This window comes from Pyrus communis, chromosome 5, assembly GCF_963583255.1.
Source record: "Pyrus communis chromosome 5, drPyrComm1.1, whole genome shotgun sequence".
In the NCBI taxonomy this organism is placed as follows: Eukaryota; Viridiplantae; Streptophyta; class Magnoliopsida; order Rosales; family Rosaceae; genus Pyrus; species Pyrus communis.
The window spans coordinates 4402503-4421306 of NC_084807.1; the positions used below are offsets into that span (position 1 = coordinate 4402503).

An 18804-nucleotide genomic window follows, 5' to 3' on the forward strand; every position below is an offset into this window, starting at 1 on the left:
AAAATTGGATTGGGTTATCGTGTGGGTTTCTTTCGCACCTGATGCTCTAAGTAAGTTATTGTTTAGCCCCCAACAATATCTATGTCGATGGCTGGAAAAACTGAAATATTGGTTGATATTTCACCGATATTGCCGATTTTATAAAACACTAGTAAAAAATGGGTGGACAAGTAGGTTCTTTAATATATAGGATGGTAGAAGTACTTTCCCAAGAAAAATATTGGGACAGTTTGACATGTGTGTATAATTTTTATCTTTATTGTTTTTCATTTTAATGGGTTAATGAGTTAGTAATTCTCATATTATGATTATCAGGTAATATCTCCTTGCATATAAGAAGTCAAGAAGTGTTGCGGGTTTAGACCTTGAAAATGAACACGTTAGGCCACTTTGATAACAATTTCAATTTTTTTTTTTTTTTTCACTTTCTATGTTTATATATGACGAAAGTATGATGAAGAGAGTGGTAGGAGATGGGAACAAATGAAGAAGAATGAACTTGGTATTCACTATCTATTGAGCCCAATAATTTCAAGGTTTTGGCCAACCACAGTAAAAACAAATACAAAGCGCTCGAGCATGATAGAGCTTGGGTTTTTTTTTTTTTTTTTTAATTTTAAAGATACTAATTAAAAAATGATGTGCGTATGTCGTTTCCCTCGATGATAATAAGCCTTGTAATTCTGTAGGCTTGAATTGAGTTTACTGTCTTGTAATATTGGCGACATTTTCTTAGGTAGGTAGAAAATTGCTGAGTTCAATCTAAATATTTGGATTTGTCTAATAATATGATCCAATTTTTGTCTCGAGACAATAGATTACGATGAAAAACAACTTTGCATGCATGGTGTATCAGCATTATCACTTAAATAGTTTTAGTAACTTTGTCTTTTCTTACACAAGGAGAAGGACGCCTTTGGCATCTCCGTTCATTTTAATTAGTCAAATTGCCACTGACTAGGATCATGTAATTTAATAATACAACCATGCATCATGAAAGCCTTAAATACAATGGGACTAGTGATTATTGGTGCAACGTCAAGGGTTGAGGTGGTGCATGCATGTTTATTGATTGTTGCAAAAAATACAATTCACATGCATAAAATAATCCATTAATGTCACCGTCCAATGGATTGTAACGGTAAGAGAAATCACCATGATAAACCAAATTATGTATTATGCATGTTGATAGGATTTTTACCACCTGTAAAAGTAGGGATAAAAACACTTAAAATACTTGTAAGAATACAAGGTTATCCTAATATAGCAGCTCAAGCATTGGTCGTCCTCCATAGAGATTGAATGAATAATTTGTATTTAAACTAATTCTTAATTAACTACTTAAAACAAAGGTTGGAAATGGTTGATTTTGTGATTTAAAGTAATAAAAATGAATTTAAATAAAAACAATTAAAGAAATCAACAAAGTAAAGAAAACAAAAGAAAACGGTTTTGGAAAACCAATTTAAGCACTAGGGTTCCACGGTCACTCTAACAATTATATGCACTTTTACTAATTACTTATAAATTTCCACATACATGCTTTGAATGTTAGGTTTTCCTAATACATATTTTTCTCGTGATGTTCAAGTGGAAACATATATCTAATATGCAACCCGTCTGTGATATTCAAATCAAATATAAACGTGCAAAACTCATTAAGTTTTGTGAAAACCCTTTGAAAAACCATGCAACCCTTAAGAGCTTAAATCAAAAGGTCAAAACAATATTATTAATTAATCCATATCATATCCAACACCTAAACTCATCCAAAACACTATAAATACACATCCATTTGTTTACTAATCCATAAAAAATAATAATAATAAAATCAATTTTCTCAATAATTATTTTTTGCTCGGAATTTGAATTTGTTTACATCAAAATGTTCGTAAAAATAAAGCAAGATAGATAATACAAAGATTGATTCCAAAATTATTAGAAAAAAAAATCAACAAAATACAAAAGTTGGAAGTGGGAATTATAGGTCCCTTACCATTGGTTTAATTTTGATTCAATTTTTCTGGTTCGGTTTACGATTATTTTAACCTAAAAATTGAAAAAAAAAATCTATAGTTATTAAAGACAGGAAATTAAATTTAGAGTAAAAACATAAGAAATAAGAGTACGGGATAAAAACAATAAAATCAAATAAAGTTGGCTCACCAAGATGATCAGCCACAGATCGTTTAAATGACATTATTACTAACTCATTGTGAAGCTAAGTTTACCCCCTCCTCCTTAATATAGATAACATCATTTGTTCAAAAAAATAAAAAAAAAGGTTTTTTTAGCCAAAATGATCCTTGAGATTGACATAACTCCTCACCTTGATCCCTTGTATTTGAAATTAATAGAAGTTGTCTCTTAGTTTGTCCACAATCAATCATTTCTTAGTTCTTCCATGAAAATTTTTGTTAAATAAAGACCAAAATGACAAAATACTCTCAATTAAATAAACAATGGATCAAAATGATTTGACAAAACTTAGGATATTTTTGTCATTTTATCCTTATTTAATAGTGATTTTTCACGGAATGACCAAAATGAGTTTTATTGGGCTCCTTTACAGCTAAACTAAACTACATGACATGTGTGCAAAATTTTTATTATTATTGTTTTTTATGTAAATGAGTTACTCCTACATAATTCTCATAATATGGTTCTTAGATAATAGCTCCTTACCTATAAAAAATCAAGAAGTGTTGCGGGCTGACCTTGAAAAACTAACAAAAAAATCAAGAAGTGTCGCGGGCTGACCTTGAAAAACTAACACATTAGGCCTTTTTGATAATCATTTTATTTTTTATTTTTCGTTCTCATTTTATGTGCTTATAAATGATGAAAGAATGATGAACAAGGGTGGTAGGAGATGAGAACAAATAAAGAAGAATGAACTTGATATTAACTACGTATTGAGCCCAATAATTTCAAAGGTTTGGCACAATAAAGGTAAAAACAAATACAAAACACTTAACATGATAGAGCTTCATTTTTTTTTTTCAAAAAAAAAAAAAAACACTAAAAATCGAAAAGATGTGCGTAAATTATTTCTCTCGATGATAAGCCCTATAATTTCGTAGGCTTGTTTGTGTTAGGATTTTGACGACATTTTCCTAAGTAGGTAGAAATTGCTGAGTTCAATCTAATGTTTAAATCTGTCTAATTATTTGATCCAATTTATGGCATGATGCATAAAGACAATATTCTAAGACGAAAAGCAACTTTTCATGGTGCATTACCATAATCAATTAAATATTTTTGGTAACTTTGTCTTTTATTACACAAGCACGCCTTTGGCAGCTCCGTTCATTTTAATTAGTCAAATTGCCACTGCCTAGATAAATTTATTATATATTAAGATTCAACTAAATCTTCCAGATAATTGGGATTAAGAATATCAAGTAATGAGTAATGCTTTCAGGGTGGTATAATAAGATAATAAACAAGTTTAGATTTAATAATGATTGTTTAATGTCAACAACCATGCATTATCAAAGCCAAGAAAATACAATTGTATTGGTGATTAATGCTGCAACGTGAATGGTTGAGGTGGTACATGCATGTTTGTTGATTGTTGCAAAAAATAAAAATAAAAAATACAATTCACATGCATAAAATAACCTACTAAGGATGTGTTATCCGCATAGCCCGTTTTACTTCTCATATATTCTTTTTATTTTCTGATTGCTAGATCAAATGAATTATAGTAGCTCAAAGAACATAAATTACAAAAGGTGTATGAGAAGTAAAAAAATATGTGAGTGGACAGCATCGCCCAACCCATTAATGTCAACGTCCAATGTATTGAAATCACATTGCTAGACCAATTTATGTATTATGCATGTGATGCGCTAATTGTCAACTTATCATTTAGTATTATGGTCTAATAGTATTTCTTTTTATTTGTAATTATAAACGAGGATTCGTAGGTTCGATTTTTGTCGAATGAGAGCTTGTTACATGGTTTAGCTAAAATATCACTTCCATAATGTAAATATATCATTGTGTTTGAAAAAAAAAAAATACAACAAATTTTATTGGACCAAAAAGAAAATGATTTCTGTAGGGTTCAAACTTCAAACTCAAAGGGATAAGCTAGTACAATGTTGTGGAAAGCTCGTTAGGATGCTGTGTACTGTGTACTGCAACTTCTTGATGTACGATTGCCACATCCATTATCCATACAAGCATTTAGTGTTTCTGGCGTCAAATTAGTTGACATGTCTAAACCTAAAACCACTCGCTACTTTCCTAGAGAAGTTGCTCAGTTGGAATTTTTTATTTTTTTATTTTTTTTATTTAAAGAATCAACTATTAATATTGTCACATCAATCCATCTTTTTTAAGGTCAAGAAGATTCATAAATGCATCTCAATCTTCCCTGGTTACTATTGTGCAATTCATCAACACTAAAAATTGAACACAAAACGTGTTGTGTGAGATACGGACTTGAAATTCGCCCCAACTACTAACTGTAGTGGTTGAAGTTGTTGAGTTGGTTCAACCACTATGTACTTTCTCTAAAATCGTTCATTCCGCATAATGTAATTGAATTGCAAAATGACATATATTACTTCTTTTTTTTTGGTCAAAGGGTAAACTTTATTAAAGACGAACGGAAACGTTTACATCTTTCGTTAAAATATTAAATAAAAACTCCGGGCCCAAACCACCCCAACGGAAAACACTTCTACGTGAGGCAACATATGTGGCTATAGCATAAGCAACGGCATTCTCATCCCGCTTTACAAACATAAACCTCACCCTTCCTAATTGAGATACCAACAAGCCAATATCATGCAAAAAGCATTCCAAAGTAGCATCAATTGCATATTCCTTATTAATCATTCGAATAAGCATCATGGAGTCAACCTCCACATTCTGGCAGCCTAACTCAATGCAGACCTGAACTGCAACACGCAAGGCAGCAACCTCAGCCAATGCTGTCGTGGTAAACAACAGCCCTCCCACTCCTCCCATAACCGCTTTTACCAATCTTCCCACTCCAAGCCCCATCGCAATTAATTTTGATCACCCCAAACAACGGCCTTCTCCACCTAAACAACTGCCCCGTAAAGGTTTCCCCCTGCCCCTACTCAATCTCATCAGATACACCCCTCTCCACACATTGTTCTGCTCGAAACTCCAAGATTTACTTTTGGACCACATGAACCATATCCATAGGATTAACAAGAACACCATCCCTACTACTACTACATCCCTACTACTACACCCCTATTGGCCGGAAGTGTACCCTTTCTCCCAAACTCCCCATTGGCTTGCATCTCCATACCCAATCTATACCCGAACAGTATAAGCACCATTAGTTGAATAATGCCAAATTATTCTGTCCATGCGCCCTGCCACACTAACAGGCAGTCCCAGTATTATGTTACTTTCCTCCTCATCAAAGCATGTCTGCACTAAATAAAACTTCCAATTCCCCGAATCTGAATCAATCAAATCCCCCACCATCATCGGCATCTCACTGTGTGTTGATCTTACTCTGAAAGTATGAGGTCATGGAAGCCAATGATCCTGCTTAATACGTATACACCGCCCATCCCACACTCGCCACCTTAATCCTCATTCCAAAACCCTCTGGCCCTGTAAAATCCCTTTCCAAGACTAGCTCCCTCTCTTTGTGTCACATCTTGGCCCGGACCCCCACCACATCCAGGGCTCGACTCCATCGTAGCACAATATTGTCCGTTTAGGCCCCTACCACACCCTCACGGTTTTGTTTTTGGGAACTTACACGAGAACTTTCCAATGGGTCACCCATCCTGGGATTGCTCTCGAGCGAACTCGCTAAACTTCGAAGTTCCGATTGAACCCGAAGATAGTGAGCTCCCAAAAGACCTCGTGTTAGGTAAAGATGGGAATATACATATAATGGTTGCAGAATCCACTCCCCAGGGCAATGTGAGATGTTACAATCCACCCTCCCTTAGGGGCCCCCACCACATCCCGGGTTCGACTCCACCGTAACACGATATTGTCCACTTTGGGCTCCTACCACACCCTCACGGTTTTATTTCTGGAAATTCAGACGAGAACTTTCCAATGGGTCACCCATCCTGGGATTACTCTCGTGCGAACTCGTTTAACTTCGAAGTTCCGATTGAACTTGAAGCCGGTGAGCTCCCAAATAGCCTCGTGCTAGGTAGAGATGGGAATATACATATAAGGCTTACAAGATCCACTCCCCTAGGCGATGTGGGATGTTACACTTTGCCTCCAAAAACGGTTGATCCAGAAAATATTTAGCTTTAAGAATTTGTCCCAATAACTACCAGGTTGAACCAAAAGACGCAACCCAATCTTTGCTAAATAAGCAAGGTTGAAAGCTAATAAATCCCGAAACCCTAGTCCTCCAGTCTTCTTGCTTCGCTTCATTTTCTGCTAGGAAACCCAATGCATGCTGCCTTTATCCTTATTTCCTCTCCACCAAAAGTTGGCTATAGCTAATTCCAACTCCTTATATAACCCCACCGGAAGCTTAAAACACGATATGGCATAGTTTGGCAACGCCATAGCCACTGCTTTAATAAGAACTTCTTTCCCAGCCGGGGATAAAAACTGCTCCGCCCATCCATTTATCCTCCCCTCCAAGGCCTCTCGAACACCCTCAAAAACCGCCTTCTTAGACGCTCCAAAATCTGCAGTGATCCCCAAGTACTTACCAAATTCATCACGACCCTGAATGTTAGTACATGTAGCCAAATTCCATCGTTGTAGCCGCGAGCACTTTACCCCAAAATACAAGGAGCTTTTCTCCCTATTAAGAATCTGTCCAGATGCTTCTGCATAACACTACAAAACCTCCATAACCTCCTAAACCTCTTCCTCCTTGGCCTTACAAACAATAACCGCATCGTCTGCAAAGAATAGATGAGATAAAGGCATCGCATCTGGTACTACGCGGATCCCATGTAAAGACCCCCGTTCCTCCCTCCTCAATAATAATGCAGAAAACCCCTCCGCACACATCAAAAACAAGAACAGGGACATAGGGTCCCCTTGCCTTAACCCTCTTTGGGGTTGAATATATCTAGTAGATGCTCCATTAATTAGCACATTGTAAGATACCGTAGTAATACATTTTGCAATACGATGACAAAATTCAGGAGGAAACCCCAAAGCATCCATTTGCAAGTGGTTAAGATACCGTAGTATTACTTTTATTTAGTATATAAAATTCATTTGCAAGTGGTTAAATGTCTTAATAATTAGTACATTGCGTCTTGTTTTTTCAGACCTCCTCCTTCCATCCTTCCTCATGAATCACTCTTCCCATATGGATGCTTTCGTATTACTCGCCACCAAAAAGGGAATTTGAAATGAATAACTCCGATTTCTACTCTTTTGAGATAGATTTAAACCGGAAATGTGATCAACCTTTATGATTAATCCAAGCTTTTTTTTGTTATCAGTTTAGGTCTGTTGCCTGTGTGCTCTGAGATTAATATAGGGTGACTCATCGGTTGGGGTTGGATTTCACTAAATTAACGTTGGGATGCAATTTTTATCTTCCAGTTAATTTGAACTTTTTAAAGAGAAGTACGATATTTATTGATGACATAGCATAATTCGTACAAAGAAGATAGGGTACTTTTTTTGAGCTTCGATAAAATCTTGTCAGAACTTCCAACTCAAACAAAGGAAAAAAGAGAATCCCACACCACAATTACAAAGATTAACAAGAGGTTTGAATTTATCTTCTTATTTGTTTCCAAGGTTTTGTCTGATTTCATTGTATTGCATTTCATGTCAATTTTATTTTGGATAAAACAATGGCTATGTTCTAAGAACGCTAAACCTACTGAATAGGTTCACTAAATCCTTTAATTCAAATTCTGTTGAAGGTTCAGTAATCTCGTAAACTTCACATAGAGAAGTGGACTTATCCCATAATTTATTTTTTCTTTTTTAAAAAGGGGGTCAACTGGTTGCTTCGTCGTAGTAGTTTATCATTTCAAGAGCCAGAAAGACTTGCAGAGGCATTTCAGTCTCCCCTGGCCAACATCATGCGATTCATCAGCGCCAAGAATCTAACATCGTACAATTCGTCCTCAACCCCTGACCATCATCTCACAACAGACTAGCCATAATAAACTAGTTCAATTTCACTTTTAGCAATATTCGAGTTTATAATCTCTCACTTACAAGTCTGTACGACCATAACACTAAGTGATTTTTCTATGTTCATTTAAAAGCCAAGAAATAGAAAATAAAGAAATATATAGCCAAGAAATAGGAAAGAAAGAGGAATATAAAAGTAATTTTCTTTTCTTTTCTTTTATTTTAGAAAATTTTAACAAAAAAATTTTGGTACGGTTCAGTTTAACGAAAAAATATATTTTTACACTAAAAAGTCAATCATAGTACTAGTTATTTTACTCTTTATTTTATCATTATCATTAAAAATTAAAGTTTTTAAATTATTTTCATTATCTTTCTTTTAAGGAATATTAAAGTAACTGAAAAGCAAGATAAGAATAATAAACGTGCTATCGCTTTTACGTTTCGTCGCTGAGTGAAAATAAAAACAAAAATCCGAGTCAACCTTTTCCTCATCTCCTTTTTTGCTTTTATTTATATTTTACTATAAAAATACCATTTGGGTTTCGCCAGTTGCACACCAGCATCCAATCCATAACAAAATTTCTCAATTCTTCCTCAGCTTTCTTGAAATCCCAAGCACTAACATGGCGTCTCAGGTATGTACCTCTGCTCCTCTTCTCCTTTGCTTTCAATTCAATTTTATATCTGGGATTTTATTGAAATTTAATATATTGGATTGGATTGGGGTTTTTGGTGCTGGATGTAAAGTTAAGGACTTGTAAGTCAAATTTGGGTGCGATAGTACATAAATTTGTTGAACCAGTGTTGGGTTTGATTTGAAATTTTACTCTGTCCCTGTATTTTGTTTTACAATAATATTCTCAGTTTATGTAGCAAATTATGCTTTTACTTGCTTTTTTTTTCCGGAAATTTAGTTGCTTAAGCTTGTTATCCAGCTTAAAATATATATTTTTCAAGTTATTCATTTTTGCTTTTAGCTACTGAGCTAGGAATTGATTCTGATCAAAAGCAATTGAAGAAAAAAAAAATATATATATATATATTTATTTATTTGATTGAAAAGTCTCTTGCTTTTATAGGAATGAATTGCATAAAAATTGAGAGAATCAAAAGAAACTGATTATGTCTTGAGGTGAAGAGAATATCTTAAAAATTGATGGGGGAGTTTGAAATCATCGTTAGAATGGCGATATGTTAGCATAGGTTTGGTGCTGTGAATTTCGGTATATGTTGGTTCTTTGTTTCTTTTCAGTATTTAATTCATAGTTTGATTGTTTTTCGGTGCAGACTACGGTCCTCAAGGTTGGTATGTCTTGTCAAGGCTGTGTTGGGGCCGTCAAACGGGTTCTTGGCAAACTTGAAGGTTTGTTTATAGCTCGTGTTTGTCCGCTTCAATTGTGTTGATCTTCCTACTCTTCAGTGCCGTGCTTAAGTCTTTTTAATCTAGCATGAGAAAATCATTTGAATCTTCTTTAATACCTATTCTATTTCAATTGAGGCTATAAGTTACAACAATAGGCAAACTATGTAATCATGTGAATATATCCACGAATGTGGATTTAAGTGTTGTGATGGTTCGATCTTGTGAAAGTCCGATATATTTTTGTTGTATACGTTGACACTGAAGCTCTGTGCATTGATTATCACTTCGGTGGCCTTCAAAAGAAAAAGGAAGAAATAGGTCGTGGTTCTCTTATATCTTAGAGATGGGTGTAAACTTCACCTTGGGTTTAGAGGCCAAGAAATCGCCCTGTTCCCCTAGGTGGTCTAGTGCATTGCATATTATCCCGGTTCCCACATGTTAATCCATTTAAAAATCAAATAGAGAGGTTGTTTTGGAGTAAGTATGTTTGAACAGGGATTATGCTATTAATCATTGTTCTAACTTTTAACAAAATTTAGAGTCCATAATTATGTGGATTTTGTTTATCTTGATAATGATGGGAGATGTTCTTTCTTCTCATCCTCAGGTGTAGAATCATATGACATTGATTTCGATGCTCAGAAAGTGACAGTGAAAAGCAATTTACCACCCGAGACAGTGCTGCAAACTGTTTCCAAAACTGGCAAGAAGACTGCTTATTGGGAAGCAGAAGCACCAGCAGAACCGGAAGCTAAGCCTGCAGAAGCTGTGGTGGCTGCTTAGCTTAGTGTTTTGCCTATTTAATGTGGGCGTAGTTTGTTTAATGTGTGTTTCGTTGGTAAACACCGATATGAAAGACTATGAAGTCCTTGTTAAACTTTTACTTGTTCGTATGCACAATTTGAACTTGTTGTATGATTTCCTGTATAAATAAATGGGAGACGGTGTGTTGTTTGAAGCCTTCTTTTAATTTCTTTTACTGCTTCGGTGTTTAATGTTCTCTGAGATAGTTGTCCCTGATTTGTAACATTCTGAGATTACTTACCCCTCCGTCGCGAGTGTTTTACCTAAAGAAAAAACTTGGTTGTTCAATCCTGTTAAGTACTGTTTACCTTGACTGCGGTGACTTGCAGTCACATCCCTTACGAGAGAGAGGCTTACAATACCAGTTTCTTGTTGCTCAAGCACTTCACAGCATTCACAAATGCACTCGAGGTTCTGCATTCAATTCCTTCCTTCTCCAATATCACTTGCATAAAAAAGAGACGGGCTTACAATCCCGGTCACATTACCCTGCACGATGTAAAGGCTGTGATCCCCGATGGAGGTTCAGAGCTCGATGCCATGATGGGAACCCTAGGCAAGAGGTTTGCAAATTCCAGTGTTTGTGATTAACTTCAGAGGGTTTCAGTAACAGATCCAGTTCTCTAGCCTACTCCTGTTGACCATTCTGAACATAATTGGTCCCGTAATTGGCATGAACTTGCTTCCTTCTTGGGCTTGATCCTCTGCAATATTTCTTTCGTCGGCACAATTATTTGGAGGTTGCGGAGATTCCTAGTTATAGTTCTTTGGTAAGTGACCGTTCTTTTTGTACGTGTAAAATGTACAGGATTCAGACTGTTGATTTAGTTCTTCGACTCTGGAAGCATGAAGTTCAGGCTGTTCATCTTTTGTTTGTCCAATTGTTCTTCCTGCTTGGTTCAATTTGCTCAAATCGTAGCTCTCGTTGCCTTCCATTGGAGAAAGTACCTGAATAAGATGGGGAAAGCTCAGAGCAAACCAGACTAGAAGCATGCACAAATGTGTATACATTATACAGTTTATTGATCGTTGATGGATTTAAAAAAATATGAACAGCATGCATTCTACCTGGACTTCATCGAGGGTGACTCCATTTTCCTCAAGGAAGGCGAGGAAGTTGCCAAGGTTTTCGTTGCTTGGACGATAATGTCCGCTGTATGCTGACACGGACTGAAAGTCAAAAGGACATATAGCATTCAGATGTCAAAAGGGTAAGGATTTCCAATTACGACAAGGGGAATTAGGAGCTAGAAGCATAATAAATTAAATATCTAAGAGGACGAGTTATCCCGAGAGATGGAGTACAGACTGATATTAAGAGTTTAGAGTACCAGATTTTCTGATTGATGCATTACTATATGTACCTTGAGCCTTCCATCTTTTACTGCAAGTCTTCCAGCAGCCAAGGTAGCCCCTCCCGCAAGGAAGCTGGAATGATGAAATGATCCCTTCCTCTTCTTGAACGACGAACAAGAAGAGCATCAGTATTCTGCAAATAGAAGTGGCGAACACTAAAGCTAAACACAGTTGACGTCCATATCAGATCTTACCACACCAGCATAAAGTTTCCTCGAGGTGCTCATGACGAAAATCCATTTAGCATCTTGCATTCCTAGATTTGTATCAAGAAGATGTCCTGTTCCTCCGTGCACCAATATCCCTTCATGAATGATATATTCGAATTGTTCCCTCTCTTGCTTGTTTACATAAAAGATCACCACAAGATGCATAAGAGAATGTTAGCATATTTTATTTGATGCGGAGCTCAAAAACAAGGGTTTATAATCTTAATCCTGTGTTTGTGAATGTAATTTATACTACTAGTACCACATTTTTTATCAGATTCTAGAACTGGTCATGCCTATATTTATCATGGATCGATGTCTAGCGATGTATAACCATGCTTTTCCGAGTGAACTTTTTAGGAATTCTGCTGAAGTTATGTACGTAGGATGGATGGGAGTATGGTACCGGTCCTAGATATTTGATGCATTCTTGTTGCAGCCTTGATCTTGAGCAATCCTTGAGATCAACTTCCTTGCCATCTCCAATGTCCAACCTATAAAAGGTAGAGACTCGTCTTTCTAAATCATCTAAGATTAGATGTATCGACTATCTTAGAAAAAATTTATTGAACATGATAAACTGCGGATATTGAATCGAATATGGTACTATTGACCAGATACCGAAAATATACCATATACTACGGAGAGAATCATGTATATACCAGTAGAAAAATGGTTGCCCAGCATCACATCTACACCACTCATCATAGTAGAAGTTCAGATTATGGCCATAACGGTGTCTTGGATCAATCTACAACAACCATGACGACAATGAGCAGCGAAGATGAATTTCTTCACACCAGAAATCAATGGTTACTCTAATTACAAGCTTACCGCTTCAATCCAATGTTGGAAAGCTAACTTTTGTGCGTTGGCATCCTTAGATAATCCTTTCCCCAGCTACAAAGAATTAATCAAACATGAACCGTTAATTTTTCTTCTTTCGAGCTTTAGAGAGATTTAATGTAGGAGTAATAAGTTTATGTGACATGAGGAAGATAAGGAAACACGCCTTCGATGCAATGAGACTGATCCTACTCCACCGTGACGCTGCAGTTTCGGATTTATGATAATCGAAGAAGGAAACTGTACTCCGATTCAGCTTTGCATAATCTATGGCTTGCCACCTCCAATTAATCCAAAAACTCCCATATTATATAACCTTGAGATTATAAGTAGAAAACGAGATCAAAATGTTCACATGAAAACTAATTACCATAGCTGTTCAGCAACAAGAACCGAATCTGCTAGCCTACGCCGGGTTCTATAACTTCTGTACACTTTTTGCAACTTCACTGCCGCCGTTGATTCCTGGCCGTGACTTGTGTGATGAGGAACCGCCACCGCTGTCGCTGATGAACCGTGGTAGCAATCCAGAGAAAGCTCAGCCATTGTTACAAAAATGTTGCAACAGTAGCAGTTTTTTTGTTTGGTTATGGCCTATGGGATGGATATAAAGTTGATCACACACACCCCATTAATGGGTGGTACCAGTATTGCAGTGGCAACAAACAACAGGAGCGTTGAAATTTTTGCAAAGAGGTAGACAGTGGTCTCCACCCTTCAACCAAGAGTCATGTCATGGAGTAATCTGATCAGCTGGTGCTTAGTTTCAACCCGTTGTGGCTGCCCATACACAAGATTAGACTCGGTTTTTAAACGTTGGATAATATTGATGTCAGTTATAAAATTTGACAAAACTATTTATAAGCGCGATTCAATTCAGTTGTTTGAGACCACGATGTCAATAAAATAATCTTGAAAATAAGAAATGAACCCTCAAATTGCTTTCGATAAAAATCAATTTGCATGCATGCATTATGCACAAGCGTCCTCCAATTGATTTTTTTTGGGGAAGTGGTTTTCAGATACCCCTATTCTTCTCCCGCACATCCTTGATATTCCAGACGTTTGGATAGAATAAATAAATAAATAAAAGTTGTGGACAAAAATGAACAGAGGTGGCTGAAAAAAATCGAGTGGCGGAAATCATTTTCGTTTTTGAACTATATATCGTATTAAATCAACAAATTTTTGACATTGTTCAAATTAAAATTCACAAAATAAAATTCCAGCTACATTTATATTTGAAATTTTATATAACAATTGCTTTGAAACAAACTTGAGTTTATTATCTGACTAGTAATATTCTACCGAATTGTCCTTGCGTTTCTCGGCCTGGGCAAAGTCCCGGCAAGCAACCGGCCGGGGAATGTTGGGTGGGGTATTGCATCTTAGTAGTGCCCAATTGACCCCATTGAAAAATGGATGGTGTTTGATTGCTGTTGCACCCATTGTGGACCCCAATCTCCTTGAAGGGTCCTTGATCAAAAGTTGTGTGATTAAATCCTTGGCGGGCCCGGGCACGGTGGGCTCCTTTGGAAACTCAAGTGCTCGAGCCAGAATATTGGCTAGGGTTAGTTCATGGTTAGTTCCTTTGAACGGTGTCACACCGTAGAACATTTCAAATATGAACACACCTAAAGTCCACCAATCTACTGCATTGCCATGCCCTTCGCCTGATACAATCTCCGGCGACAAGTACTCATGGGTCCCGACGAATGACATCGATCGGACGTTGATAGGCTCCGCCACGATCTCGAGCGCCCCGCGGTGGCCGGATTTCTTTTTGCGTTTTTGTTTCGGGTTTGTGTATGGTGCGGCCGAGACCATACAACTTGGTAGGATGCATGATGACATGCCAAAGTTTAGCTTGTTGGGATCATCGGCACGGTTGGTGACTGGTGGATCTCGATCAGAAACAACCTGAGCCGTTGATGTTGAATCGGTGGTTGTTAATGAGAGATCAAAGTCGGTTAACATGATATGGCCGTCTGATCTTATGAGTACATTTTCGGGCTTGAGATCACGGTATATTATTCCCATCATGTGGAGGTACTCCAGAGCTGCAACTACTTCCGATGCATAGAATCTTCAACCACAAAAAAGGACATAAATTGGAAAATTATGAAAACAAAGAAAATAAAAAAATTAATTTCCAAATAAAAATAATTAATTGATTGCATATTATTTGGTCCGTTTATGGGTGATTTTCCGTATTAACGACCAATTAAAAACCCTTTAAAATGTCACCTAATTGGAGTGGTAACCAAAAGCAGCAACCTAATCAAATTTTGCCCTAATTAAGGCATATAATTACGGAAATTAATATTGATCATGGTCATGATCAAGTGTTGCCACGATAACAAATTATCCGTTGTATCGTGTAAGTTTTTTTTTTTTTTTGGTAAATGAAATATTGAAGAAAAAAGAAAAATACAAATATGCAGCAAAGAGCTGCAGCCACCAGAAAAACATAAAGCAGTTGCCAACAACGCTGTACTAAAGCAGCAACAACAAACACTAACTATTCATGGAGATATTTCATTCTTGTAAAAATAGATTAATTAGTAGTGGAATGAGCGATTTTCAAAAAACTCATTTGAAATTTAAATTTCTGGTAGTGAACTTAACTGAGTTGAGAGCCACGAAAGTTAGTTAACATAATTTCTTCAATTTACAATTATCTATATCATATAAGTTGCTTTCAAACTCTAGACATAAAATAAAGCCTATGAAACCCGTCTCAAGCCAATACTGGGACCCACTTATTTTGTGACATTATATAATTACCGATTTGCAAATATAATTAAGAAAATTGAAGCATATGCACGCCTATACGTCACAAATGCATAGATGGTAGGATTAAATTGCATATGTCATAGTGCAAATTGTACTCACCGGACGGAAGCTTCACGGAAACGTTTGTCCGGTTGGCATTGGCGGAGGACATGGAGGTCGCCGCCGGGACAAAACTCGGTCAACAAGCAAGACCATTTATCGGACTCCAACCAGGCGTAGAGCGTGGGCAAAAATGGGTGATCCAACATTTCCAATATTTCCCTCTCTACCCTTGCCCTATTTCCTTTGTTCCTAAACGCCAACTCCTCCTTGTCCATCACTTTGGCAGCAAACATGCACCCATCACTACCCTCCAACTCCACAAGGTACACGCTCCCTATGTCGCCGCTCCCGAGACGGCGCAGGAGGCCGAGGTTATCGAGGCTGAGCCCCTTGCCATCGGACTTCTTGAATTGGATCGCATCCCAGCATGGATCGCGTGGCGGCGCGTGGGGTTTGGTGGTGGATGTTATGTGGCTTGAAGTGGTCCGTATGGCGGTTCCAGAATTCGAACATGTGCTATGATTTGTTTCGATAGTAATGGTCATGTCAGCGGCCCCGTTAGAAGCATACTCAAGGTGAAGGTTGTCTATATCGTCGACGAGGTCATCGACACATTGCTGCATGGTTATGGTGACGGTGGTGGAACCGTGGAAGTGGTGATGGTGATTAGGGTGGAGGTGGAGACAAACTCCAAATGAAGAGTTGGAAGTAAAAATAGGAGGAGCCTTTTGAAGCGAGGTGGAAAGAGTCATGGGCCGGCCAAATTTGGAAATGGGCCATATGGCTGGCTGCTGTGTTGTGAGGGCCCACAGTGGGCCCAATTAATGGATTTTCTTTTCGGCTTTTTGTTTCCATATCTGGAATTTTGGATTTTATGGCTTGTTATTTATCTAGTGTAGCTGTTTACGCATGAATATATTAATATTAATATTTAAATTAATAGACGTAATAAGAAATTAACAGTTTTCATGGAATTAAATAATAAATGCGGGAAGAATATGTGGTAGTAACCGTAGTATACGAATGTAAGATTCTCCCTGTTTGGATTTTGTTTCCCTTTTGATTAAGGTGGGGCAACCTTTTTGTTTGATTAGCTAGATTAGATCATAACGTTGTTGTCTTTGACTATAATCATGTCTCAATTAACATGAAAAACTCATTGTTTCTCTTGATCGATCTGTATTTATGACGTATTCTACTTATGAAAACATATGGTGTCCGTTCGGGGTTTATTATTTCGGGGTACTTATGTTTTTTTTTTCAAGTTTTGGATTGCTAAGTTGTTTGATAAAGGGCATGATTTCTGCTTATTTGAAAAGCAGCGGTGTGAGAAAGTTCATTTCATAAGTTGTTTCGCATAACTTTTTTGTTAGTTCACCGTTGGTCAAATGCTGACATCAAATCCTAGTAATATTTTATAATAACCTTATTTGTCAAGTTTAATTTTAAGATTAAGCTAAAACCCCTAAATATTTTCTTTTTCTTTTTCAATTTGATCAAAATAGCAAACTTGAAGTTGAAAGGAGGGGACCGAAGGAACAAACATTAAAAGCTAATCATATTAAAAAAAGAAATAGAGAAATATTAAAATTAAACAAAATACAATTGCAATTAAAGTTTTCAGGCAACAGAAACATGGGTAGTAAAAACAAAACCCAGATATTAAATTTTCAAAATTGCAACCAAAATTAAAAACAAAGCACAATGAAATGAATTGCTTAACAAAAATTCCTCCGGCAAGCAAAACCCGAGAGTTTAAGCAAGTGGGTATTTTCTGCGGAGGTTCCAATTTCCAAAGGGTGATTCAAAGGAAAAGAATGGTTAATCTTAACGATGGAAAAATTGGATTGGATTTTTGTTTCGTTTATGCAAAACAAGAAACGTATCATAGCAGGAAATCACACGTACGTTCTCTCCTCCTACGGTTTTCATCTCTTTTCTTTATGTTTTCCTCGTCTGCTTCATTTTATTCCTGTTTTTTAATTTATTTTTCCAATTAGGCTTATTATATTCACACCCCATAAATCGTTGAATAAACTCCACATACTTAATACACTCCACATTTGTTTTTTCACTTAAAAATTATCTTAATACACCTTGCATATTTTCCGATAATACCCCCACATCCCACATTCTTAATATACAGCTTATATTTTGCATAAACGAAACAAAAATTCAAGATGATGATATTGTCTTGTGGGAGGGGTTTCATTTTGTATCCGCACTGGGCACTCAAAGTATATGTGTTGACCTTGCACTCAAATGTCATATATGGGTTTGTTTTCAATTCCACCGTTAACCCATCTCATCTGTTTTTAATATTTGGTGGTAATTTAGGTGTTTAATTTTTTATGTAATTATTGTGATCCTTAAAAGATGAATATGAATATAGAAGTTTAAATAACGCAACCAAAGCAAGATTAAATAATTATAGATGTCGTCGAAATCACTAAAACAATGAAAATATGAAGTCTTACCTCATGTAAAGCTTCCGAAACATCGATTGCGTGTTCCATTCATCAAAAGCAATTTTTTTCATTCAACATGTTTGTAGTTTCATTGGCTAGGGTTTTGTTCAACAATGGAGGGTGGGAGGGTTTGGATAGTTGAGAAGATAAATAATACGCTAAAAGTGATTTGAGATATACTTAGAATTTTATTTTATTTTTTTAAACCTAATAAGGTCAAAATTGTCATTGCATAGTGGGGTAAATAAGTTATTGAAGATTAAATTTTAATGTGAGGTGCATTTAACATTTTATGAGATGCTAATATAAAAAAAGAAAAATTAATAAAAAGGGCTTGAAAATTTTGAGTTTTAACGATAAGGACAGAATAAATGGTAAAATGAATAGTATCAAGTTTGACTTTTTAATGTAAAAATATAATTTTTCGTTAAAATGAACAATACCGCATGTTTTTCGTTAAAACTCCCTATAAAAAAACCTTCCGATTATTCTTATTTTTTATTGAGGTCTATGTTTTTTAACCTTTTCTGCACGAATTTTTTCAGCCTTTTATTTATTTATTTTCTTTTTGCTTTTCTTAACGTTCGTATTTCCTTTTTTATTTGTTTAGCATTGATTTTTTTAATAAGATAAATGATTTATGTGGGTTTGTTTTTTGTAGTCTATCTACCAATTTGTCAAACTATTTAAACAACTTTTACGGTTCGATCTCTTAGAGTCACTCGTCATTGTTCATTTTTCAAACAATTCAATAGTTTTGAATTTTTAACATTCGTATAATAAAATGATGTTACGTCATTGTTCAAAAATAATGGCTCGTTATAAGTGA

General features: G+C 36.2%; 3 protein-coding genes and 1 pseudogene across 3 annotated transcripts; 1 reads left to right on the top strand and 3 right to left on the bottom strand.

Moving 5' to 3' along the window:
• Positions 1–6408: 6408 nt before the first annotated feature.
• LOC137733603 (uncharacterized) lies at positions 6409–7155 on the bottom strand. Its single transcript, XM_068472734.1, has 2 exons — positions 6847–7155; positions 6409–6705 (listed from the first exon to the last, which is right to left on the bottom strand). The coding sequence occupies exons 1-2, from the start codon at positions 7153–7155 to the stop codon at positions 6409–6411; spliced, it is 606 nt and encodes a 201-aa protein (XP_068328835.1).
• Positions 7156–8577: 1422 nt separating this feature from the next.
• LOC137733997 (copper transport protein ATX1-like) lies at positions 8578–10412 on the top strand. Its single transcript, XM_068473225.1, has 3 exons — positions 8578–8726; positions 9379–9454; positions 10062–10412. The coding sequence occupies exons 1-3, from the start codon at positions 8715–8717 to the stop codon at positions 10235–10237; spliced, it is 264 nt and encodes an 87-aa protein (XP_068329326.1). The 5' UTR covers positions 8578–8714; the 3' UTR covers positions 10238–10412.
• On the bottom strand, positions 10222–13215 carry LOC137733996 (IQ domain-containing protein IQM3-like; annotated as a pseudogene).
• A 747-nt stretch (positions 13216–13962) lies between these two features.
• On the bottom strand, positions 13963–16259 carry LOC137733242 (serine/threonine-protein kinase D6PK-like). Its single transcript, XM_068472390.1, has 2 exons — positions 15565–16259; positions 13963–14755 (listed from the first exon to the last, which is right to left on the bottom strand). Exons 1-2 carry the CDS (start codon positions 16257–16259, stop codon positions 13963–13965), a joined length of 1488 nt encoding a protein of 495 aa, XP_068328491.1.
• Between the last annotated feature and the right edge of the window lie 2545 nt (positions 16260–18804).

Coding starts and splice junctions, on each gene's coding strand:
- LOC137733603 (XM_068472734.1), bottom strand. CDS start 7,155: ATGGATGCTTTGGGGTTTCCTCCTGAATTTTGTCATCGTATTGCAAAA. Junction 6,706..6,846: donor GTAAGGCCAAGGAGGAAGAG/GTTTAGGAGGTT, acceptor ACTAACATTCAG/GGTCGTGATGAATTTGGTAA.
- LOC137733997 (XM_068473225.1), top strand. Junction 9,455..10,061: donor GGTTCTTGGCAAACTTGAAG/GTTTGTTTATAG, acceptor TCTCATCCTCAG/GTGTAGAATCATATGACATT.
- LOC137733242 (XM_068472390.1), bottom strand. CDS start 16,259: ATGACTCTTTCCACCTCGCTTCAAAAGGCTCCTCCTATTTTTACTTCC. Junction 14,756..15,564: donor TTCCGTGAAGCTTCCGTCCG/GTGAGTACAATT, acceptor TTGTGGTTGAAG/ATTCTATGCATCGGAAGTAG.